At 42.0% G+C, this 22,825-nt stretch overlaps 1 protein-coding gene across 1 annotated transcript; it reads left to right on the top strand.

Moving 5' to 3' along the window:
* The first annotated feature begins 3,733 nt into the window (after positions 1–3,733).
* Positions 3,734–20,258, top strand: LOC112816097 (DLA class II histocompatibility antigen, DR-1 beta chain-like). The gene is given in 7 exon segments (XM_025862465.2): positions 3,734–3,833; positions 13,294–13,314; positions 13,317–13,562; positions 18,079–18,360; positions 19,064–19,174; positions 19,618–19,641; positions 19,922–20,258. Coding segments are annotated over 7 exon segments (798 nt in total). The 3' UTR covers positions 19,936–20,258.
* The last annotated feature ends 2,567 nt before the right edge of the window (positions 20,259–22,825 follow it).

Raw genomic sequence — 22,825 nt, 5'->3', positions numbered from 1 at the left:
AAAAGAAATAAAAGGTATCCAAACTGGCAAAGAAGTCAAACTCTCACTCTTCACAGATAACATGATACTTTATGTGGAAAACCCAAAAGACTCCACCCCAAAATTGCTAGGTCTCATACAGGAATTCAGCAAAATGGCAGGATATAAAAACAATGCACAGAAATCAGTTGCGTTTCTATACACTAACAATGAGAAAGAAGAAAGGTAAATTAAGAATCAATACCATTTATAATTGCACCAAAAACCATAAGATACCTAGGAATATATCTAACTAAAGATGTAAAGGACCTGTACTCTGAAAACTATAGAACACTTATGAAAGTAATGGAGGAGGAAGACACAAAGAAATGGAAAAACGTTCCATGCTCATGGATTGGAAGAACAAACATTGTTAAAATGTCTATGCTACCCAGAGCAATCTATACTTTCAATGCAATCCCTACCAAAATACCATCAACATTTTTCACAGAGCTGGAACAAACAATCCTAAAATTCGTATGGAACCAGAAAAGACCCCGAATAGCCAGAGGAATCTTGAAAAAGAAAAGCAACCTGGCAGCATCACAATTCCAGACTTCAAGCTCTATTACAAAGCTGTAATCATCAAGACAGTATGGTACTGGCACAAACCAGACACATAGATCAATGGATCAGAATAGAGAACCCACAGATTGACCCTCAACTCTATGGTCAACTAATCTTTGACAAAGCAGGAAAGAATGTCCAATGGAAAAAAGATAGTCTCTTCAACAAATCGTGTTGGGAAAATTGGACAGCCACATGTAGAAGAATGAAACTGGACCATTTCTTACACCGTACACAAAAATAAACTCAAAATGGATAAAAGACCTCAATGTGAGACAGGAATCCATCAAATCCATCAAAATCCTAGAGGAGAACACAGGCAGCAACCTCTTTGACCCCAGCCAACTTCTTGCTAGACCCATCTCCAAAGGCAAGGGAAACAAAGCAAAAATGAACTATTGGGACTTCATCGAGATAAAAAGCTCCTGTACAGCAAAAGAAACAGTTGACAAAACCAAAAGATAATGGGAGAAGATATTTGCAAATGTCTTATCAGATAAAGGGCTAATATCCAAGATCTATAAAGAACTTGTCAAAAGGCAACACCCAAGGAACAAATAATACAGTCAAGAAGGGGCAGAAGACATCAACAGACATTTCTCCAAAGAAGACCTACAAATGGCCGACAGACTCGAAAAAATGCTCAACATCACTCAGCATCAGGGAAATACAAATCAAAGCCACAGTGAGATAACCACCTCACACCAGTCAGAACGGCTAAAATTAATGAGTCAGGAGACAACAAATGTTGACGAGGATGAGGAGAAAAGGGAACCCTCTTGCACTGTTGGTGGGGATGCAAGCTGGTCCAGCCACTCTGGAAAACATTATGGAGGTTCTTCAACCCAGCAATTGCACTACTAGATATTTACCACAAAGGATACAAATGTAGGGATCCAAAGGGGCACCTGCACCCCAATGTTTATAGCAGCAATGTCCACAATAGCTAAACTATGGAAACAGCCCAGATGTCCATTGACAAATGAATAATAAAGAAGTGGCATATAGATATGCAATGGAATATTACTCAGCGATCAAAAAAGTGAAATCTTACCATTTACAACAATGTTGATGGAACTAGAGGGTTTTATGCTAAGCGAAATAAGTCAATCAGAGAAAGACAATTATCATATGATCTCACTCATATGTGGAATTTAAGAAACAAAACAGATGAACATAGGGGAAGGGAAGGAAAAATAATATAAGATGAAAACAGAGGGGGAGACAAGCCATAAGAGACTCTTTTTTTTTTTAAAGATTTTATTTATTTATTTGAGAGAGCATGAGAGGGAAGAGGGTCAGAGGGAGAAGCAGACTCGCCGCTGAGCAGGGAGCCCGATGCGGGACTCGATCCCGGGACTCCAGGATCATGACCTGAGCCGAAGGCAGTCGCTTAACCAACTGAGCCACCCAGGCGCCTGCCGTAAGAGACTCTTAACTATAGGAAGCAAATTGAGAGTCGCTGGAGGTGGGTGAGGGGATGGGGTAATTGGGTAATGGGCATTAAGGAGGGCATGTGATGTAATGAGCACTGGGTGTTATATGCAACTGATGGATCACTGAATTCTACCCCTGAAACTAATGATACACTATATGTTAATTAATTGAATTTAAATAATTTTTTTAAAGTATTAGTGGTAGTAGCTTTCTGAGAACTGTAGAACTTCAGTACTGAACACCACTTTCTTCCAGAAACCAATTTAACTATTTTTACTCAGGATATGAGCCTTTATTTGACATTTCCCAAACACAGTAGAAGTTGAGCAGGATTGCTTCTCCTCTTGCTTTCAGTGAAGAAGTTTAGCCTCAACATCACCTGTAGGATTGATATTGGGTGACGGTTCCTACACTGTGTTACCTGGACTGTTCTTATATTGAATTAATATTGAAGAAAAGTGTGAAATATGTAATAATTAAAGCAGCACATTTTTATTATTCATAACATAATTTAGATCAGAGTCATTGGCCCATTTTTTAAAAAACAAATTTGTATGATTTTTAATTTATATATCAAACTTATATGAACAGGTTGTGATAGGGTTCTTTTTATATTTCAGTATGTAGATGATATAGAATTACCTTTCTTTGCCACTCCTTTTATTCTATAATCTAAGGTGAACCTCAGCTTGGCTTTCCCAGATTATCACATGTCACAATTAGTTTCTGAGTAAGTTATGATTAAAGTTTGTCAAATTAAATGTGACATTCTGGTCACAATCACACGACTTCCAGTAGTACTGATTTATCACTGGGGATTTCTTCTCAAATCCAGGGACAGTAATGACTCCTATCCAACCTCTCCACAAAATTTTGAGCTTAATAGAAATATATTTTTCCAAAGTAAGTGAGATACTATTTCTATTCTGAAATGTTCAAACTTGCTGAGAACTCTGAAATAATAATTAAGAATGACAGACTGGATTTAGGAATTTGGAGGCCACTGTTATCTTTCCTAGGAAGGAGACTTGTCTGTGAGCTGTGGGTGTCATTACATAAAATAAATGCAAATTTTGTCATTTCCAGAGCAACAATAATGAGGGAACTTCTCAAGGAACTAGAATTACTACACAGCAGCCACTTCAATTTACATAAAATGCTGTCAGGGCCTTCATTTCAAATGTGAGAAGTTAAGTAATCTTCCCAGACCTACAACACTAAGTTATGGTGCAAAAAGGAGAGGATGAAAGGTCTCCTGACTTGCAATTATCTTCCCACACCTTCAGTTCCTAAACACACTCACACATACATTTGTTGAAATAACTCTTGTATTCAAGTGAGAGAAATAAGTGCTCCTAAAGTTTCAAACTTGTGTGCACATCATTACCCAGCACAAAATTGGCTCACAATATGGGTCCGATAAAATGTTTCACATACAACTGGATCAAATCTTTAAAGTACTTAATTAAAGCAATCTTTTTAATTCAGGAAATTCTAAGTTTCAAAATTGGATCTCAATACTGAATCTCTGACCAGCAACCGATGATGCTTTTCATATCTGAGGCTGATTGGTTTTCAACACAGAGATTACCCAATCCCGAAACAAAAATCAATTCCTTGGTTGGTATTACTTTGCGTAGGGGTGAAAGATGGTCCTAGGCCTCACTGAGACTTACCTGCTCCCCAAACCCTGTCCTCTCTGTTCTCCAGCATGGCATGTCTGTGGTTCCCTAGAGGCTTATCAATGGCAGCTTTAATGGTGATACTGATGATGCTGAGCTCTCCCCTGGCTTGGGCTAGAGACACCCCACGTAGGTACATATCTTGGCACATAAGATATTGTGGGATAGGGGAAGGAAGGGAGTTAGCTTTGTCACCACATCCAGGCCATGTCCCCTAGAAAATTAAGACATTTTCTTCAGTGGCCACCCATCTTTATTATATGGTTCCCCAGTTCTTTCCACAACAAAAAGCCTGCATGCTTGCCCTTTCTACAAGACCTTCGTAAGGGGCCTCCATATATATAGGCCATTTCTTCTTAATTCTCTTCTAATAAAATCTCTCCAGCCTTCCATCCCATTCCTTCAGGTTCTTGAGAAGATTTAGAAATAATGATGTCCAAATAGTTTCCCATCTGGTAGTTCCCTTTTTTTTTAATTTTTTTATTTTTAGAGAAAGAAAGCAAACATGTACACATTAGCGAGATAGGGGATGGGCAGAGGGAGAGGGAGAGAGAATCCCAAGCAGGCTCCACACTCAGCATGGAGCCCAACCTGGGGCTTGATCTCATGATCCTGAGATCATGACCTGCGCTAAAATCAAGAGTCTAATCCTTAACCAACTGAACCACTCAGGCACCCTCTGTGGTTCCCTTTTTTAGTTGAGTTACACCAGTAAAAGTGTAAGTTTGCCTGAAAATTTTATGGGCAGTCAAAAGAAATTAGAAAGATCTCTTTTAGAAGATCTTGTGTTATGGCCTCAGCAGGATCTGTGATGTTGGTGCTTCTCTCTAATATGTAAAGATGAATCAAGGGGCCTCCCACATCATTTCCTTTCCTTTACTCCTGAACCCTAATGTTTATAAGGCCTGTATCTCTGTGCCGTAGGCTACCTGACAGAAGCTGGGGTCTGTTTTCCCTCTATTTCTCCTGTGGAGAGCATCCTGGAACTGAAGCAGAGAACCTTAAAGCTTGAAATGACCCTATAGATAAGGAGAATCTGTGGGGTGTTCTTTGATGTCTTAAAGAACTTAAGCCTTCTTCTAAAAACCTGGCACAGATTAATGTTCACTATGAATCTATTTTGACCTTTCTATACTATCAGCTTCTCCTACATCTCCCCTTCTCTGACCTGAGCCCACAAGAAGCGATTCAACTAGTATAGAAAAAATTATATGAAATTCTATTTGCATAAGCCAAAAACAGTCAATTATCAGCAATTTCATATGATTCAAACTGTACACCCTGAGCAGGGTACCAATGGTGTAAAGGTTGCTTATATTCCTGGGGCTGAAAGTCAATAAACAAGTCAAGTAAACTCACTGGCCTCCTGAGTCTTAGCCCCAAATTTCATAGGTTCATTCACCATGCCCTCTCCTTAATTAGCCATGTTTTTTTCCTCTACTTCTAGTTCCTCACTATTCTTTCCCCAGCTATGTCATCACCATTACTGAAAATCCCCAATGTTTGCACAGACCCTCAGTACTATCACATTTCCACTGGATGAAATGAAATATAACAAAATGTTCTCCTTCTGAAAATCACCTTTCCTTACCTGCGAATGTTTCTTCTGACTAATAGGAGAAAGAGGAAGTTTGTCCAAATTTTCATAGGAAGCAGAAGGGATCTAATGTGTCATCAGAATAAAAGAGTTTTAGAGCTTGAGCCCTTTATTACTCTCAGGATCCTACAGTGATCAAGTTCCAGAACACTGGGTTTATTCATTTAGACCACAGATATTCCTCCAAGCAACTATTATCTATTGGGTTCTGTTTTAGGATCAGAGAATTCTATTTGGATAAGAAAGAAAAGGCCCCTACAGTCATGGAACTTCCCTAACAACAGGGGAGAAAGACAATAACTGAATACATATTTAACAAAAAAGAGGACACCTGGGTGGCTCAGTCAGTCAAGCATCTGCCTTCATCTCTGTGTCAGGCCCTGTGTCAGGCGCCCTGCTCAGTGGGGAGCTTGCTTCTCCCTCTCCCTTTGCTGCTCCCCCTGCTTGTGCTCTCTCTCTGTCAAATAAATAAATAAAATATTTTTTAAAAAGTATTTAATAAAAAAGAAAAAAATTCCAGAGAGCAATACGTGCTCTTTAAAAAAAATACATTAGCGTTGTGAAACAGAGAGAAGTGAATTTACTCAACTTCAGCACAAGGGCTAGGGAGCTCTCCCTGGAAAGTGACACTGGTTGACACATGAATGATGAGAACAAACCAGTCGTTTGAAGGACCTAAGCGACAAGTGTTCCTGGGAGAGGAAACAGGAAAGGCCAAAGTCCGGGAAGATGTTTGCTGAGTTTAAAAGACACAAAGAAGGGGCGCCTGGGTGGCTCAGTCATTAAGTGTCTGCCTTTGGCTCAGGTCATGATCCCAGGGTCCTGGGATGGAGCCCCACATCGGGCTCCCTGCTCACCAGGAAGCCTGCTTCTCCCTCCTCCACTCCCCCTGCTTGTGTTCCCTCTCTTGCTGTGTCTTTCTCTGTCAAATAAATAAAATCTTTTTTAAAAAAATAAAATAAAATAAAAGACACAAAGAAGATGAGAGTAGCTGAAGTGCCCTGAGCAAACTGGGGAGTGGCATAAGATGAAGTTGGAGAGGAAGTAAGGAGCCAAATCATAGTAGATCCTGATGGCCATGATAAGAAATTTGATTTTTATTTAGAGAGATATGTAGACTACTTAAGGGATAAAGGTAAGTCCATTTATATTTTTTAAAAGATAATTCTAACCACCACGTGGAGACTGGATTGTAGGAGTTCACAAATGGAGTCAGGGAGACTGTCTAGGAACATGATATAACTCTCTAGGGAAGACATTTAGTGTGCTAGTGAGTGACAAAGATAGTAGTAAAGGCAAAGTGAACAGGTTTAGGATAGATTTTTATTTGACATGTTAATAAATTAAACGGGTGGAGTGGGTAGAAAATCAAGCTTGTCCCTAAGAATTTTGTCTTCCATAATGACTAGGTGGATGCTGATGTTGTTTATTGAGATAGGGAAGACTGAGGGAAGAAATTATTTCAAGTGGTGGTTAAAAATAAAGATTTTCTTAAAGTTTGAAATGATTTTTGACATTTATGTGGAACTCTCAGCAGTCAGTAGACTATATGAGACTGGAGTTCGGGAGGAAGCCAGGGTTTGGAGTTATGTATGTTGGTGTCATTGACACATGTGCTGGGTTAAATACCAGGAAAGCAGAGGAGGTCTCATAGGGACAGAGTGTGTACAAGACAAGAAGAGGCAAGAACCAAAGAGTCAGCAAAGGGGACTGAGAATTGTACCAGTGATGTGGGAGGAAAACCAACATACATGGAAGTCAAGAAAGTGGTTTTTTTCAAGGAGGAGAGAGTGGCCAGTTGTATAAGTAGGTAAGAAACAGAAGAAGTAGGTGGAGTGAGAACATGACAGAGAAGTGAACTGGGTTTGGTGGACTTGACATTTGCAGATTTAATCGAGTATCCAAGATAAAAACTAGATTGGAGCATTTGAAAAGACAATGGGAGCTGAAGAAATGAAGGATGGATTAGAGATGACTCTTTTTTGAGTAGCTGATCTCAGGGAAAGCCTGTGCTCTGGGATCAGGAAGTCAGCTGGACCTAAAGTATAAGAATAAAAGAACCTGAGAAGAAGCTGGGAGAACTTGAGAATCAGAGACATTCGGTCATCAGCAAGGAAGCCCTGGAGTGCCCTTGCAAGCAGAGGTGACATGTTATGCAAAAAGTCTTTAATTCATACAGGAAATAAATATTAGCAACCTACACTTTACCAGCCATTACCCTAGGTGATGAAGATGGAGTGATGAAAAAAAAAAATCTGGTTTCTATCAGCATAAAGCATCATAACATTTTGCAGTTACTACGTAGCAGGCCTATAAATATCAGTGTATAATTCCCATTCTTACCCTATCCTATCTGTAGCAGGTAAAAACATATATATCTATGGAATCTAAAATTCCATAGAATTTAAGTGATTTACCCAGTGTTACATAGTGTTAGAACACAGATTATACAGTATAAATCTAAGTATATTGAAAATCCCTCTTTTCTATGTCATCAGAGTTCTTTTGTATTTAGTTCATGTATACCCCATTATTATGCATAAACCAATGTTTCTGCCTTTATATGTTCAAATGGTAATTAGTGATGGAGTTAATAGAAGAAAATTGCCAAATCATAATGAAGATATTATTTGCTTTAGGAGGTTAAGGTAGAAAGATCTTAGGAGGGCGCCTGGGTGGCTCAGATGGTTAAGCGTCTGCCTTCAGCTCAGGTCATGATCCCAGGGTCCTGGGATCGAGTCCCACATCGGGCTCCCTGCTCCTTGGGAGCCTGCTTCTCCCTCTGCTTCTCTCTCTCTCTCTCTCCCTCTGTCTCTCATGAATAAATAAATAAAATCTAAAAAAAAAAAGAAAGAAAGATCTTATGAGTTTACATTCATAGGAGTTATAAAAATCAAACTGGTCATATAGATTGAGTAATTATTATGTGATCAGCATAGGAAGAGTCACTATTTAATTTCACACTTAGTAATAACACTGTGAGAATATGATATTATTAAATCTATTTCAGAGATAAAGAAAAAAGGCTCATGGATATTAAAAATTGACCCAAGTGGAAGAGCTCATGTTCAAATTCAAATTTTCTGATTCTAGAGCTTGGGCTTCTAACTACTGTTAGTGAATAGTACTAGATTGGGTAAAACTGATAAAATTTCTGATGTTTATATGTAACAGTGTGTATCTTAGAGTGGGGGAGAGAGGCGAGTGTTGCTAGTTGCCATATACAGAAAAAATTTGCATCCACTTTGTATTTATTACCTAAAAATTTCCATATGAGTTCACACTATGTTCAGGTTGTCATGGGCATGTATTGAAGAATACAAAGAAGTATTAAATACACTATTTCTGAGATTTTGTTAACAAATTGGGCTAGGGTTTCCAAATAAAAAATAGGATGCCCAGTTAAATCTGAATTTCAGATAAACATTGATAATTTATCTGAAATCCAAATTTAACTGAGCATCTTGTATTTATTTGTATTTGCTAAATCTGCAACCTTAGAACAGGCACATGAACATAGACAGTGATAACCATATAAGCTGCAGTGTGAATAGGACAGCAACTTCACATATTTGTTATTTTTTAACTTTCTCATCTGTCAAGAATGTACTTAGAGAACTTCTGAATAGTAACATAGACCTTACAGGTCTGATCCAGACTGCACTCTTCTCTGCCATCATTTTATGGGGCAAAAGGAGATTTGCAAAGGTCTCTACTCAAAGTCTGGGGACCTGCTCATTCTTGTAAACTATCTATATGAGAATGTCATTATTTTCTTAGTTTCCCTCCTTCTGAGGGGGCTTGACTACAGAAATGAGAGTTCTACATCTGGCCAACGCTAGTAATTTTGACGCCTACCGGTTTTGGGAGCAGGAGACTGAAAGTCAGAAAATAAATTAGTTGGGACATTGAACAGGAATGAAATGGCCATGGCTGTAGTTTACTACTATAGATAAGCAGGGAACCAACAGCAGGAAAACTAAGAAAGATAAGGTGAAGGATAAATTATGACTTGGTGACTAAGGTATTCTGGTACCAATTCCAGTGTGTAGGGAGGTTTTCCATACCACCAAGCAATTCTCCAACACCAGCTGGGTGTTCCTCAATTCAACTCAAGTCTGATGCTATCTACATGGAGATCCCACAGATTAAGGGCTCAGTCCCACAAGACAGCCCCCCCTCCTACTTTAGATGCCAATCAAAAGTTCAGGTTGTCACCTGTGATTCTGATGGCAGGGACATACTTTGGAGGTTCACATGACTCCCTATTTGGCTTTGACTAATTTGCTAGAGCACTTACAGACCTCAGAGGATGTTTTATTCACCAGTTTGTTATAAAAGGATAAAACTCAAGAACGTCTAGATGAAAGAGATAGGGCACAGAACTTTTTAGACCTCTCCAAGGACACCAGTCTCCCAGAATCTCCACGTGTTCACTAACCCAAAAACTCTCTGAACCATGACTTTTGGATTTTTGTGGAGGCTTCATTACATAAGCATCGTTGATAGATGATTGGCCATTGTGACTGAACTCCATCTTCAGCCTTTCTCCCTTCCCTGAAGGTCAGGGGGGATGGGACTAAAAGTTTCAACCCTCCAATCACATGGTCGATTCTCCTGGCAGCAAACCCCCACCCACAGGGGTATCCAAAGTCAACTCACTAATGTAACAAAAGACACCTTTCCTGCTCTTATCATGTAGGACATTTCCAGAGTTTTAGGAGCTCTGTGCCAGAAACTAAGACCAAATATACATTTCTTATTATAAATCACAATACAACAGTGATTGATTGCCAAGGCAAAGAAATCAGTAAACTTTGGTCCTAAACAAATTTATTTTGCTGGAAACACAGACCTGCACTGGGACCAGATTTTTAGAAAGCATATAAGTTTCATGTAGGATCAAGATTTTCAAGGGGTATGATACTGGAAAACTTTTCCATGTAATTTTCAGAGGCTGCATGATTAATAGTGACTTTTTCACCACAGTTTTCTTAGATGGTTTTCACATGGTTCTCACACAAGGACAGCTCACCACCCCCTCCCCGCAACCGTGTTCCTTCACCGCATGAACATTTGACAATATCTGGAGCCACTTATGGTTTTCTCGCTAGGGCTTTTTTCTGACAACCAGTGGGTAGAGGCCAGAGAGGCTGGTAGATAGTCTACTATGTCCAGAACAGGCCACCTCACTCCCCATCACAAAGATTATGTGGTCCAAAATGTCTACAGTATGTGGTTATATACAATGTGGTTGAAAACTGCTTTACACTGTACTGCTTCTAAAATTTCTAGACTCACACTTTATACACACATTCACCTTCTAATTCAGTATTTCATGGTTTATTTTAGCTTGTTTCATTACTTTAAAAAAACTAGACAGTTGCAAAAATTCACCATGTTTTTGTTGAATCCATTCAAAGTGAGTGCAACACTTCATTTTTATTTTTTGCTTCAAGCCAAATTTTTCAATATTTCATGAGTTTTTGCTCATTACATCTCTATTAACTTTAAACAACTTGCATCTTTAAGTCATAAATGGTGGTGACAGCCACAAATATTTTTCAGTAAAATGCGTCACATTTCTGCAGTAATTCTACTTTCCAGACCATTGGTGATATCAGGAGCTTCCATTTATCCATCTCACTGTTAGCCACAGGGTTATTCTTTAACTCTTTTGGCATTGTCAAATGACAAAACTAAATCAATTTAGTAAAATCTGTGATATCCCTTATTCAAGGGAAACTAATCCCTGGATTAAGGGAGTAAAGTTGACATAGTTTTGGAATATAGGTGAGGTCCTGAGGTGATGGTCAAGAAAGAAATCTTGAGATGTCTGTGGTGCAAAAAGGTGATTTTACTAAAGCATGGGGACAAGACCCGTGGGCAGAAAAAGCTACATTACAAGGGTGAGGGGTGACTGATTATATACTTGGGAGTTGAGGGTAAAGAAAAAGGAGGTTTTTAAAGGAATTTTTGTGTGCTAAGGAGGGCCTACACGACACCAGAGACCTTGTCATTGTCAAGTTAAGGTTGTTTTTCCCTCTAGTAAAGCATTAACATTAAGACAGTTGGGAGTTTCCTGGAGGAATGTTACTCTGCCTATCGCAAGTCCATGTCAATAGGCTGCAGGTTATAAGAAAATTTTATTTTATTTTATTTACATTTCCTTCTACCTTTGTTTCTCACATCACTGTGGGTGGGTGGGTGATGTTAGGGCTCCAGGAAATTGAGTCTATGGGTCTCTGGAAGTTAGGCTATTGTTAAGAATGCTTTTTTTCTTGTAAATCACTAAGACATTTGTAGACTGAGGGAGACCAATGTCTTGCTGGACTGTGATCTGTATTAGTTAACCATTCGTGTTTTTTTTTTTCCTTTCCTTAGTTTTAGGGCAGCCAGGAGTGCCTGAGGAATGTCACATATAACCCACCTGGGGAAGGGGGATTATGCAGGGTGTCAGCTTGTACTTTGTCCTCAGCTTGCCTTCTGCTCCCTCATCAAAGTGACTCACAAACTGTGGAGCACTTTCCCAAGGGATTTGGGAAAGGGTGAATTTATAGAGCTTTAGAAGAGGGAACATGGAAACGGTGCATGATTGGCTAGAAAATCAGGGATTTCCTTATAAGTTTAGCCAGTCTTATTTTCTAGGGTAAAGTGAACTAGCTAAACCTGAGTTTGGAGAACTGTGATTGGTATATGTTAAGTTTCCTTGACAGGTGTTTCTTGTAAGTGCAGGCTGACTTAAGTTTAGATTGGGGTGTGGGTGAGATGCTGGGGTGGCCTCCCTCTTATGGGTCCTGATAAAGGAATTGACTACTTTTACAGTTCAATGACATAAAGACAAAAACACCAAAAACACATACATTGATATCATATATACCTATGTTTACACATATTATTCTACCGAAACACAAGTAAGAGCTCTGAGACACATTTGACCCCTTAATTCATCAGGTCAGATTTGCCAAATGAGTTTTGGCACCAAAAAAAAACCCTGATTTTTCTGAGCTATCTGGATTTGGAAATTCAGAAAAGGGATTATGACCCTATAATAGGATCATGGCTTTACTCTCCTTAAAACTCTTCATGATTTTCCACTACATTTAGTATAAAATCAAAATCCTAATATCACCCACAGGCTATAAGTGCCCAGCCCCAGGTGACTTCTCCAACACAATCTTTTCCCTTTCTTCCTCTCACTGTCTGTGCTTCAGTGAACTTTTCTTCTGGTTTCTTAAGGAAGGTCACCATCAGTTCTTTCAAGATTTTGTACACTGTATTACTTTTACCTGAAACAGGCCTCCCTTTCTCCCAAACACACACACACACACACACACACACACACACACACACACACACACGCACACACGCGCGCGCGCGCGCGCACGCACACACACACCCTCCAGTTACATCTAGTTAAATCTTTTCATGTCACATCTCATGTCACCCTTGAGACCACCTCTCTGGGACCCTAAGGTGATTGAGATCATCCGATTATTCTCTGTTCTAGACCTGCACACTCCTCTTGTGACATTTCTCACCCCCCCGTATAAAGTCTTGCCTGGTTGCGTTTTGTGCATCACTTTCCCTCCATTTTAAGCTGTTTCCTTCTCGGATTTGCAGGGGCGGCAGGGGCCCGAGCCAGCTCAGCCCAAACCAAGTGTTCAGGGGGGAGGGAAGCGGGTGGGACGTGTTTAAGGTCGGGGGTGGGGGGAGGGGGAAGGGCTGTGGGAGGCGAGGAGGGAGGCTGGTGTCTGTCAGGGGGAGGCGGTGAGGGGCGAACGCCCGCGCTGCTCAGGCTGGAAGGTTCGCCGCCGAGCCCGGAACCCAGCGACCCGGGAAGGCTCCCCTGAGACGGGGTCGCCGCGGGCAGAGGAAAGACGAGCCGTGGGCGCTGGTGGTTTGGGGGCGCGGGGGGGGGAGCCACCGAGGGTGCCGCCGTCAGTGTCTTCCAGGAGCCCGCGGGTGACCGGATCCTCTCTGTCCCCACAGCTCATTTCTTGCACCTGTGTAAGGCCGATGTCATTATTCCAACGGGACGGAGCGGGTGCGGTTCCTGGTCAGATGCATCTATAACGGGGAGGAGTTCGTGCGCTTCGACAGCGACGTGGGGGAGTACCGGCCGGTGACGGAGCTGGGGCGGCCGATCGCTGAGCACTGGAACCGCCAGAAGGACGTCGTGGAGCGGACGCGGGCTGCGGTGGACACGGTGTGCAGACACAACTACGGGGTGGGTGAGAGCTTCACGGTGCAGCGGCGAGGTGAGTGCGGCCCGGGGGGGAGGGAGGGGAGCGGGTCGTGGGGGGCTGCATGTGTGTGTCTGTGTGTCTCTGAAACAGACTCCTCCCGTCCGGAGTGAGCGTACAGGGTCTTGAGCAAGTACAACTTACATGGATCCACGTGAGAGTGCGACGTCAGGGACAGTGTGGTCCGTCTGTGTGACTGTGGGAACGGTGGTGTCCATGCACGACTGCGGAAAGGGTGTGGGAGGGGTGCGCTGTGAAGTGAGGGGGACAGAGAACGAGTGTGAGGTGGGGAGTGGGCCTGGATGTGGGGACAGGGAGGGAGAGTGTGTGGGAGAGGGTGCAGGAGTGGGGTGTCAGGCGTCCTTGCTGGCCTCTGACGGAGAGGTTTGGAGGGCACAGGAACTGGAGGTGAAGGAAACACTGACTGGGGCAGGCCATTGAAGAGGTGGGGAAAGCAGAGGAGAGTGTCTGTGGTTGGGGGTGGAAGTTACAAAAGGCTGATGAGAAAAGAAAAGATGGGGGAGAATGTAAGGAGGCCAGTCATACTCTGTTCCTGACACATGCCCTTCTTTTTTTTTTTAATTAAATTTTTTTTTTAATTCGGTGTAGTTGACATACAATGTTACATTAGTTTCAGGTGTACAACATGGCAACTTGACAAGTTATACATTATTCATTGTCCACCACAAATGTAACTACCGTCTGTGGCCATACAGCGTTATTACAATCTCATCCACTATCCTCCTTAGGCTGTGCCTTTTATTCCCATGACTTATTCATCTTATAACTGGAAGCCTGTATCTCCCACTCCCCTTCACCCATTTTGCCCATCCTCCACCCCCTTTCCCCTCTGATAACCAGCAGTTTGTTCTCTATATTTATAGGCCCGATTCTGCCTTTTTTTTTTTAAAGATTTTATTTATTTATTTGAGAGAGAGAGAATGAGAGAGAGAGAGAAAGCACATGACGGGGGAAGGGTCAGAGGGAGAAGCAGACTCCCTGCTGAGCAGGGAGCCCGATGCGGGACTCGATCCTGAGACTCCAGGATCATGACCTGAGCCGAAGGCAGTCGCTTAACCAACTGAGCCACCCATGCTTTTTTTGTTTATTCACTTGGGTTTTTTTAGATTCCTCGTATGAGTGAAATCATATAGCATTTCTCAGTCTCATTTATTTCATTTATCATAATACCCTTTAGGTCCATCCATGTTGTCACAAATGGCAAGATCCCATCCCTTTTTATGTCTGCATAATACTTCATTGTATATATGTACCACATCTTCCTTATCCATTCCTCTATTGATAGACACTCAGGCTGTTTCCATATCTTGGCTACTGTAAATAATGCTGCAGTAAACATACAAGTGCATATATCTTTTTGAATTAGGATTTTTGTTTTCTTTGGGTAAATACCTAGGAGTGGAATTATTGGATCATATAGTATTTCTACCTTTTATTTTTCGAGGAAGCTCCATATTGTATTCCACAGTGGCTACAGCAGTTTGCATTCCCAACAGTGTACAAGGGTTCCTTTTTCTCCACATTCTCACCAACACTTGTAATTTCTTATCTTTTTTATCTTTGCCATTCCAACTGGTATAATGTGATATCATTGTGGTTTTGATTTGCATTTCCTTGATGATTAGTGATATTTTGAACATCTTTTCACACATCTGTCAGCCATGTGTATGTCTTCTTCAGAAAATGTCTATTCAGATCCTCTGCCCATTTTTTAATCAGATTTTTTTAAAGATTTTTAAGTTATCTCTACACCCAGCATGGGGCTCGAACTCACAACCCCAAGATCAAGAGTTGCAGGCCCTACTGACTGAGCCAGCAAGACAAACCTAATCAGATTTTTTTTTTTTTTTTGGTGTTGAGTTGTATAAGTTCTTTATATATTTTGGATGTTAACCCCTTAGAGGATATATAATTTGCAAATATCTTCTTTCATTCAGTAGGTTGCCTTTTTGTTTTGTTGATAATTTTCTCCACTGTACAAAAGGTTTATATTTTGCTGTAGTCCCAATGGTTTATTTTGCTTTTGTTTCCCTTACCTTAGGAGACAGATCAAGAAAAATGTTACTAAGGCCAATCTGAGAAATTACTGCCTGTTCTCTTCTAGGATTTTTATGGTTTTAGCACATGCCCTTCTTAATTCTGAAAACTCTAAAATAAGTGTGCCAGTGTCTGTGTACATAAGCATTTCACTGAGAAAAAAAATTATCAGACTAATTTTTGAGGGCTGCGGGGGGACTTTGAGTCACCCTACTCCCTCTAAGGCTTTTCTTAGGTAAATTTCTTGGGACTTTTTCTTTTCTTGGAGAATATGTTTTCACATAATTGAAATGATTTTAAAACTACCTTTTGAATAATAATTTTGGTTCTTAACATTAAAATACTGATGTTTCTCTTTTTATAACACTAATAGTGTTTAAGTAGCTAATATTATTACTTTGTATAGTTACAATTTACCTCACATTTCCCCTTGTTAGATTTCTTTTCAATATTGGCACTAAGTTGGAAATTTCTGCTTTTTTAATTTCTAAGATTCTTCTATTTTTTCACATATTTATATGTCAATTGTAAATACTGCTCAAAGTATTTTCTATTATCTATTATGTCTGAGATCCTAGCTTTCCTCAGTGATTTTATGGGTTCTCTATGTAGTAAGATTATTTGATTCAGCATTCTCTTCAGTTTCTGGTGTATATATTATTCTGTTTTTTATTTTCCATGTTAAGAATTTATACATTTTTACTTACTGAAATGTACTGCAAAATTGCTGGCAATGATTCACCATCAATCTTAAATCTACTATTTTGTGATATTATATAAATGTCCACCAAGTTTTCCATTTCTTTCAAAGCAATTGTATTAATTGAGGGCCTGGTAGTGCCAGAAATTGTCCAAATATTAAACACAATGTTAACGAATCCCAGATGCTGCCCTGACTTCAAATAACAGTTTAGAAAAAGAGATAATTATAAAGTGATAACAATTCCAGTAATAAATGTGGCTCTCTTTTTTGCCAAGGACAGGATTGATCAGCGGAGTGCAAAGATAAGAACTTTTTTTAAATTTTTTATTAACATATAATGTATTATTTGTTTCAGGGGTACACGTCTGTGATTCATCAGTCTTACACAATTCACAGTGCTCACCATAGTACATACCCTCCCCAATGTTCATCACCCAGCCACCTCCCCCTCCCTCCCACCTCCTCCACTCCAGCAACCCTCAGTTTGTTTCCTGAGATTAAGAGTCTCCTATGGTTTTTTTCTCTCTCTGGTTTCATCTTGTTTCATTTTTCCCTCCCCTCCCCTATGATCTTCTGTCTTATTTCTCAAAATCCTCATATCAGTGAGATCATACAATACTTATCTTTCTCTGATTGACTTATTTCGCTTAGCCTAATACCCTCTAGTTCCATCCACGTCATTGCAAATGGCAAGATTTCATTTTTTTGATGGCTGTGTAATATTCCATTGTATATATATACCACATCTTCTTTATCCATTCATCTGTTGATGGACATCTAGCCTCTTTCCATAGTTTGGCTATTGTGGACATTTCTGCTATAAACATTGGGGTGCATGTGCCGCTTCGGATCACTACATTTGCATCTTTGGGGTAAATACCCAATATTGCAATTACTGGGTCATAGGGTAGCTCTATTTTCAACTCTTTGAGGAACCTCCATACTGTTTTCCAGAGTGGCTGCACCAGCTTGCATTCCCACCAACAGTGTAGGAGGTGAAAGATAAGAACTTTTTAGTGAGTGACTTTCCTTCCATTTTCCCCTCTCCTTCAAAATCATGCTTTATTTGAGACTCAACTCATAGAGATGCAAAACCATCTCATCTATTCCTGCTTCCCAGGGTGGAACCATTTCAGTGATTTTCTAAGGTGTGAAAGCACTGAGTAACATTCCCACAGACAACTGCTGTTCCCCAATTTATTCACAGTGCTTTGAATCATATTTTCTCTCATAGGAAACAAAAACAATAAATAGCTAACATATCATGAAGGCTGAGTTCCAGCCATTGCTTTACATATTTTAGATCCACTGACCCTCATAAAATCTTAAGAGGATTATTTTCCCCCTTTGTAGGTAAGACAACTAAAGCACGGAAGAATTCAAAAACTCTCCCAGGTTCAACCAGTAAGAGTCAGAGCTTGGATTTAAACCCAGGCAGCCTAGCTCCAGAAGTGACACTCTCAGTTAATATCTCTAATGTCAAGCAAAGATTTGTAAACACTTCAGTTCAACAATGAATAAGCATTTCACACTATGAAAAACATGCACGCACACACACAAATATCCACAACACCTGTCAAATCTAATGACCCATGCTGTCAGGATTAAATTCAAGACTCATGGCATTGACTCTCATTGGGCCCCATGGCCATCTTTGGGGGAGCCTGCTTGAGACTCAGCCTGGGACCAGAGACTGGAGGCAGCGAGGCAGCCAACCAGGAAGACTGACTCTGTCTTCCTCACTGAGTCCCTCTACCACTTCTCTTGTAGTTGAGCCTACAGTGACCGTGTATCCTACGAAGACCCAGTCCCTGCAGCACCTCAACCTCCTGGTCTGCTCTGTGAATGGTTTCTATCCAGGCCACATTGAAGTCAGGTGGTTTCGGAATGGCCAGGAAGAGGAGGCTGGGGTCGTGTCCACAGGCCTGATCCGGAATGGAGACTGGACCTTCCAGACCCTAGTGATGCTGGAGACAGTTCCTCAGAGTGGAGAGGTCTACACCTGCCAAGTGGAGCACCCAAGCTTGACGAGCCCTGTCACCATGGAATGGAGTGAGAAGTTTTCTGACCTCCTAAGTTCCTTACCCACCAAGGAGGGGACTTTGCTTATTCCTGAGTATTAGGGTTCTCCGTCTTTACACCATGTTTTCATTTGCTCCATGTTCTCTTCTCTTCAGCATAGATCACTGGGGGTAGCTTGGTAATTGTTCCCACAAATACCTAACTCCCTGGGAGGCGATTATGCCTGGCAGGCAGAAAGAGGTCATCCCTGTTTTGAGCCCTCCATGATATCACAGGTCACGGTTCCCCCCTGACCCTGGGCACTAGTCCCCTTCCTCTGGCTGGGCTTCTACTTCTGGCACTGTTGCTCTGAACTGTTCATTGTGATGTAAGAAGAGGCACAACATCTACAATGTAGGGACCTTCCTGACATGAGGGAAATCCAATCTCAGCTCTGCTTCCTGTTAGCTCTGTCACCCTGGACAAGCTACTTAAACCTCATGGAGTCCCAGGCTCCTCGTCCATCAGATGTTGAAGTAGTAGGTTTATCAGAGCTATGATATTTAAATGAGCTCATTGCCTGAGTCTTGTGCATATTCAGTGTGATTTTTAAATCTCTTTTATGGTAATGTCCAATTATTCTAGTTCTTTCAGGGCAGACTTCTTCCCCCATTCTCAAAGCTCTGAATCCCAGTGTCTCCATCAGAGAAGTTGAATTTGGTGTAAAAATTGCTAAAACTGCTTCTTCCCTCAGGGGCACAGTCTGACTCTGCACAAAGCAAGATGCTGAGTGGAATTGGAGGCTTTGTTCTGGGTCTGCTCTTCCTTGTGGTGGGGCTGTTCATCTACTTCAGGAATCAGAAGGGTAAGGCACCTGTTGGTGAGACTCCCCCTGGACTTTTCTGGGGGAAGAAATATGGCTTTGTTTAAGTTTTATATCAGTGGCCCTGTATAAAACTATATTAACCTGGTCAACCTCAGATTTCCTGGAAATCCAGAAATCAACATTCCATGGTTACTATGTTGAAGTATAATAGGCTATGGCCTGTGGAAATAAGAAAAAGGTTAACAAGCATGGAGATCTCGGTAGAGACCCTGGAGCAAATGCAGGAAGAGCCACTAGTGAAATCGCCCTGGATTTGTGTGACAGAAACTTCATGGGTCACACCTCTCGCTTCCTGGCATCGTGGGATGTGGGTTGTGGTGTTAGAGAAATCTGAGGAGGGGACTTAGGGGCTGGGGACATTGTATCTGGGGACAGACTTGCCTCCATACTTTTAAGTATATGTGTTCCCCCTCTCTTTTCAGGCCACCCTGGACTTCAGCCAACAGGTCATGCTCTTTAATCCTCTTTTAGAGATAGACTTGGTCTTCTAGAACTGATGGTAGAGACAAGCCAGGAGACACAAATAATGGGAGGATTGAAATGTGATCAGGCAGTTTACAGTAAAGCTTCTTTTCACCACTAAATAAGTGGTCTGCACTCTCTAAAGTAGCATTGGCTCAGGAAGACCTAAGAATATGTTCTTCTTACAGCAGTGCCCTTACTCGAGGCCCTGGAGGCTGCTTGGAGAGGTGGGTCTGGAAACAACACTCTGCTCTGTCTCTCCAGGACTCCTGAGTTGACGTGCGGATGGCGATACTCCAGGAAGAACCTTCCTTCCCAGCTTCTTCGCAGAGTGAAAGGCCTCCAGCTCTCATTCCTTCACACATACAGTGCTTTCTCAGATGGGGTTGGCCCGGCTTCAGTGACCCTGCAGCACCTGTCCTCCCTGTGGTTCCCTCTGCCCCGTCTTTGACCTGGAAGCCCCAGTGTGACTGCAGTACCTCATCTGCATTCTCTCCAGGTCCCCTTCTATGCAGCCCTTCCTGCCTCCCTTGCATGGGAACTCACCTTCTGCTCACTTGTCCTTATAAGCTTTTCTCAAATAAACATGGGGTGAAAATCATCTGCTACATATAGTTTCAAGGAAAAGAAGTATTAAAAAAAGACAAAGGGAGGATTCCATCACATTACAATCATGGTTTTCATTTATATTTCTGAATTTTAGTTACATGTGAATCTGAAGCTTTCCTTGCTTCCTGCCCTGTTTTTTCTTGGGTCTTCCACATTCTATAATTCAGCGTGCTTTCCTGAGGGGAAGGAAGCCCTTAATGACCCATATCGTGGTGATGTTCTATGTCTGTGTGTTCTCAAACACAAACACACAAGTTCCTTCACACAATGGGATGTGAGAGAGGACAACAAATATAAGAAATGCAGGTTTCAGTTCAAAATGGTGACATACGAAGATCCTAAACTCACCTCTTCCTACAGACACACTGAATCTGTAGCTGCAGGGGGATCATTTTCCTCTGGGGGGGAAAAAAAAACACTAAAACAGGCAGACCCCTTTACACAGGGCAAAAGAGGGAGAAGCCACATGGAAGCAGGTAGGAAAGGCTAAGATACAATCTCACCGTAAGCCCCACAGCCAGCAGGCAGCCACAGTAGGAGAGAACTCAAAATCCAAAGTTTCTCCCTGAGGAGTGAAGGGCGCATACCCCATATCAGGCACCCCAACTTTTAAGACCAGCACCTGAGAGATAAACCCCCAAAGCATCTGGTTTTGAAGACTGATGGGGTGAAGCCCATGGGACCCAAGGGGCTGTGGCAAATTGAGTGTTTGAAGGTAGAAGAGGGATGGCAAAGTATCTTCCAAACTGAGAAGGCACTTTGAGACCAGGAAAATGAGGCACGTGACTCCATACAGTTTATGCGGAGTTTTATTCAGGTAACTTACCGATGGGGGATCAGGCGGGCAACAATCCAGGTGCTGTGCAGCTATTCTCGGCAAAGTCTGGATCTTAGCCTACAGATTTTATAGACCAAGAGGATGTGCAGAGGGCACTGTGGTGAGGTCAAAGTGTCTTAACATTTAACAGCCCTCTGATGGCACCTGTGGGCCAGAAAGGGGTGGGGGGTAGTGACTATGTTATCTCTACAATAAGTTATCGAAGCAACTTTACAGAAGACTAGAACAAGGGTTCCTGCATTCCGGTCAGAGCATACGCTAACCTCCAAGGCCTGGAACACTAATCCCCAAGCGAGGTCATTGCAAGGGGAAAAACAAGATGGAGGGTGAAAGAAGGGGTCAGTATTGTCAGCAGTCCTACAGAAGGAACAGCTCGTAAAGGGCCCATGCAGACTCACCTGCCCCACGGTTCAGCACAGAAGCGGCCCTTCTGAAACATGCCCCGACTTTATGTGAAAGACACTCATTTTTAATTTTAAGTTTTGGTCTGAGGGACAGGTGCCTGCTGGAACACTCTCTGAGTATGGATGCTTGTGAGCACCATCTTCCTACACTCCCTCTGCCTTGCTAAAAAGCCAGCAGTGCAGTCCTTTTTTTATTCCCTTTTCCTTTTTTTTTTTTAATCATTTGTCTTTCTTTTCTCATGGGAGGTCCCACCCTTGCGTTCCCCTCTGCTTTGCTCTTACCAATGAGCATCATCTTTGCGCTCTCCTTCTGCCATGTTCTACAGCACTAACATCTCCCAGAAGGGAGCTTCTACATATGTCTGGTGCCCTGGTTTTTATGCCTGGTGACCTGGTTTTTGCAGCTGCCACCCAAAGTTATGCCCCTTAATTGCCTGGCTCCAAGGGCAGTGGGACTTGTGTCTCAGGTTTGCATAGGACCAAGAGACAGTTCTTGGCAGGCTAATGCTGCCAGGGCACTGCATAGATAGCAGACTGAAACACACTCCCAGTCTTTCTGACAAAGAGGCCTATTTGCTTGGCCTGTAAATTTGGCATGAGGGGCAGGCTTCTGGTTTGGCACACTTATACAGTACTACAGAGGTGCTCTCAGGAAACAGAGACCATCTGATGCAATTTTGTGGTCTCCCTTCACCTTATTATAGCTCACCAGTATCTTATAGAAAGGAGGTTATGCCCTTCTTTGATACACTGCTTTTTGCTGCTGCCACCAGGGGAAACCTCTACTTCACCTGGCCCTGGTGGTTAACTGGTCTTAAACTTGCAGCTACCACAAAACTGTAACCAACAGAGAAAGAGTTCTCAAATAGCTCCCACCCTTAGGGCACAACAAGAAGCAACAGACCCAGGAGCTTAATTTTTCTGCAAAACAGGCCTATCAGCTTATCACTATAGCTGTAACCTAAGAAGAAGGCATCTAATTAAACACTCATCTAAGGGCTGACTGTAAACCTTTCTTGAGACCTCAAAGGGCAGGCATTATCCTTGTGCTCTCCTTCTCACCCCCAGATAGTCTGAGGGTTCTGGGGCCAGTGGGGTTTACACTTGCATGCATAGGACTGTATACATTTGCATTCTATACAAGCTGCTGTCTGAGAAGCTGGCTTCCAATCAGCCTGAATCTAGGTACTACTGAGATCCTCCCCCTGGGGAGGTCTTGGTACACCCTCAACTACTGGGAGCTATTAAAACAGTCTGCTTGGACAATCACAAAGATTTGAAAGACAACCAAGAGATAGGGCAGAGTTGAACAATGAG

The sequence above is a fragment of the Callorhinus ursinus genome, unplaced genomic scaffold (genome assembly GCF_003265705.2).
Source record: "Callorhinus ursinus isolate GAN/ISIS: 27379988/994484 unplaced genomic scaffold, GSC_fseal_2.0 scaffold59, whole genome shotgun sequence".
Lineage (NCBI taxonomy): Eukaryota > Metazoa > Chordata > Mammalia > Carnivora > Otariidae > Callorhinus > Callorhinus ursinus.
This window is presented reverse-complemented; position numbering and strand designations above follow the sequence as displayed.